Source organism: Etheostoma spectabile, unplaced genomic scaffold, assembly GCF_008692095.1.
Source record: "Etheostoma spectabile isolate EspeVRDwgs_2016 unplaced genomic scaffold, UIUC_Espe_1.0 scaffold352, whole genome shotgun sequence".
Classification (NCBI taxonomy): Eukaryota; Metazoa; Chordata; class Actinopteri; order Perciformes; family Percidae; genus Etheostoma; species Etheostoma spectabile.
In genome coordinates, this window is record NW_022605591.1 from 825,626 (window position 1) to 828,758 (window position 3,133).

General features: G+C 39.6%; 1 protein-coding gene across 3 annotated transcripts in view; it reads right to left on the reverse strand.

Annotated features, from left to right (window-relative positions):
* neurl4 (neuralized E3 ubiquitin protein ligase 4) overlaps positions 1 to 2,872 on the reverse strand; it is a 27,401-nt gene extending 24,529 nt beyond the window's left edge. For all 3 annotated transcript variants that reach the window (XM_032511312.1, XM_032511311.1, XM_032511309.1), the window contains exon 1: positions 2,636 to 2,872. In XM_032511312.1, coding sequence (XP_032367203.1) covers positions 2,636 to 2,800 — 165 coding nt within the window. In that variant the 5' untranslated portion in view covers positions 2,801 to 2,872. The remainder of the gene's footprint in view (positions 1 to 2,635) is intronic.
* Positions 2,873 to 3,133: the final 261 nt, after the last annotated feature.

The window sequence follows — 3,133 nt, forward strand, 5'->3', positions numbered from 1 at the left end:
GTCATAAAAATAAAGAAAACGCATTGAATGAGAAGGTGGTTCCAAACAGTTTATCCATAAAATCCAGAAAACAAATTAAATTTTAATATTTTAATTAATAATAAAAAAATACAAACTTAAAATATGAAACTTAAATTCCTTTGAACAAAAACACAATAACAAAAAAATAAAATCAGTGTTGCCAACAGGGACGTTAAAGAGCGCCCTCTGGTGGTCAAACTATACAACACCAACACTCATAACATGGTTGACCGTCAGTTATTATTATTTTTTTAAATACTCATTTATCAGAATCATTTATTTGTCATTATCTACAAGTTTTTTTTTTCATTGGCCATTATAAATGTCAATAGTTCGGGAAATGCCTAATATTGGCCGATAATATCGGGCCGCCAATAAACTAAAAAATATTAATTTTACTAACATTTTTCTTTTTTTTAACCAGCAAATGCTCACAACTGAACTGAAAATGATGAATCTTCTATTAGAGTAGCTTTCAACTAATCAATTAAATTTACTAATTGTTTCAGCTTTAATTGGTGGGACTAATATCATGCAGCGGGCCACAGTATCTCCAATTTCAAATCAGCTCCTCGCTACTACAACGCTACAACTGTGTGATATTCCTCTAGATCACTTTGTAAATCAAACAGCTTTAATTACAAACCCAACCATTGACAGTATTGCTGGGCAAACTGGTCCAATAACTCACTTCATTTACTTTTTCTCTTGGACATATTTTCCAACATCCACTGTGGCTCAGTAGACAGGATGGGCAATCATGCCAATCTGGGTGCTCTGTGATGGAAAAGTATTGATTTTCAGGCATGCATTTCATGACAGAGCAGGAGGTTGTTTATGAGAGCCCTTATCAGGCTGAGAGCACCATAAGGGATGAATAATCATTTACATACAGTAGGTGCTGTTAAACTTGACTGGCTCACACGCAGCTTCCTCTCATCATGGTAGATTTCTTGAGAAACCCAACTATGCATGGGCCATTCAAAGGGGTGTGTGGCCCACTTGGCACTGGCACAAGCTCCATAGCTGCCATGTTGTTGACAAACCCACTATGGTTGCAGGCTGCAGAGGCAGAAGCCATTTCAACAGAAAAGCACTCCTACACCGATAACAGCAGAAATGAAAACACTGTGCCAAGCATCGATATGATATGGAGACGCCTGAGTCAAAAGACAACACAGCACAAGCCATAGATAAGCACTCATGTTTAAGTGATATGAAAGCTGCAAAATGTAAGGAAATAGATGGGTGAAAGAACAGAATTTGCTCTTCATACTACACAGCAGAGTTTGAGATTGTATGGAAAAATGAGTTCAAAACATTCCCATAGCTTCTGCTCATATGAACATATCTTAGGGGAATGTGTTTAAGATCATTTTTAGGTTATGTGATCTTTAGGAACAGCAAGTCTGATAACAAAATAAGAAGAATTAAGAATGACACGTTGTATCTTGGATGACATTTTACTGGTTGTCTGCAAAAATGCAATCAATAAAAACTGGTATATAACCTCTAGAACAATGGATGTGCGTAGTAAAGTAGCATCTGTAATGGAAAATCTGACATTTTCACTGAGGAATAAAAGGGAGACATTTCACAGAAATTGGAAGATATGGATTGTTTTCTCTGGAACCAACAATGACACAATCATATTTATATCTGGATAAATTGAAGGACAACATGGACATAAAGAGAGTAGAGCAAAAACCCCACTTAGTTCCCATACTTTGCTGATGTTTTTTGTAAAATATCTTTAAATTGTAAGGAATAATAGGTGACAGATGAAATGAGAGAAAACGTCCCAGCAATAAGAGAGGAATAATGTATGTTTATAGACCAGTGACTAATGAGTTATACCTTTTAGTGATCAAACTCCTCCTGTATTACACCAGCAGGGCTGCTTGATCAATGCTGGTTAAGGTCTGAATATGCTTTGTTTGGATCAAGATGTGTGTGAATAGTAACATGCCACTGTGAATATTATTAATGACACTGGTAACTGATAGCTGAGACTAATTGTAAGCATGTATGCCTATTAAGGTTCACACATAGTCTTTGAGTAACTATAATAGCCCAACCTGGTATGAGCACTGCAGTATTATTAGAGACAGACTGTCTGACAGGCTGACAGGCACTTACGACTGTCACCGACTCCTTCAAAAAGAAACTTAACAGAGCTGCGTTAATAAGCTTAGTTGAGCTTCCGTAGTGCAATAACCAACAGCAAGTCCTTGCCAACATACGACAGAGCCCCAATAGCACCTTCCAGAATAGCTAGCCTGAGCTCACGCTGCTTTCTCCTGCTAGAGGCTCGTTAGCATGGCTAACTCACCAAAGCAACACAAGCGGTTCCTCGCTAGCTAAGTGTCTGTTTAACAAATCCATACATAACAACTCATTTATTAAGTCCATCCGGCCCTGCTAAATCTCTGACAGTGTCTGTAATGCGACACTGAACAATCACAACAACCGTGGTCACTGTCAAGTAGTGTGAACCACCATGGGTAGGAAAAGCCCCTCACTGCGGACAGAGACAGACCCCCGGGCCGTCCCTCTAGCGCTGCTCCCATCCCCGCTCAGGAGAAGCAGCAGCGCCGGGCCTGTTGTTGTTTACCTTCTTGTCAATACGGACGGTGAAGACGTCCCGGTCCCTCAGCGGCTCCTTACTAAGCACCAGGCCATGGTTGAACTCCTGGACGGGCTGGTTGCGCCGGGCGGTTCGGTTCGAGTTGGACAGGCCGACCAGCTTTCCGCTCCGCGGATGCAGCTCCGCCGCCATCTTCAGTGGGCGGCCAGTATTCACGACAGTCGGGATTTGCGACAGTAGCTAACGTTATGGCAACCGGTAGACTACTGCAATCGATACAATTGAACCGCCCCGACTGCACCGCACCCATTTCTACATAAAATTACTCAATACAGCATTATTTTAAGCTTGACACTTGTTTATAAATTATAAGATTGTTTTAATTATAATTCTAAAAACTAAATTCAACTTTAATATTCAAGCTATATAAATTGAAGCCTTTATATTTTATTTTAGGCAATACATCTGGCTTAAATCGGTGTTTTTTTGTTTTAATTTTTGTTTAGTCTGAATGTGAGATCTATT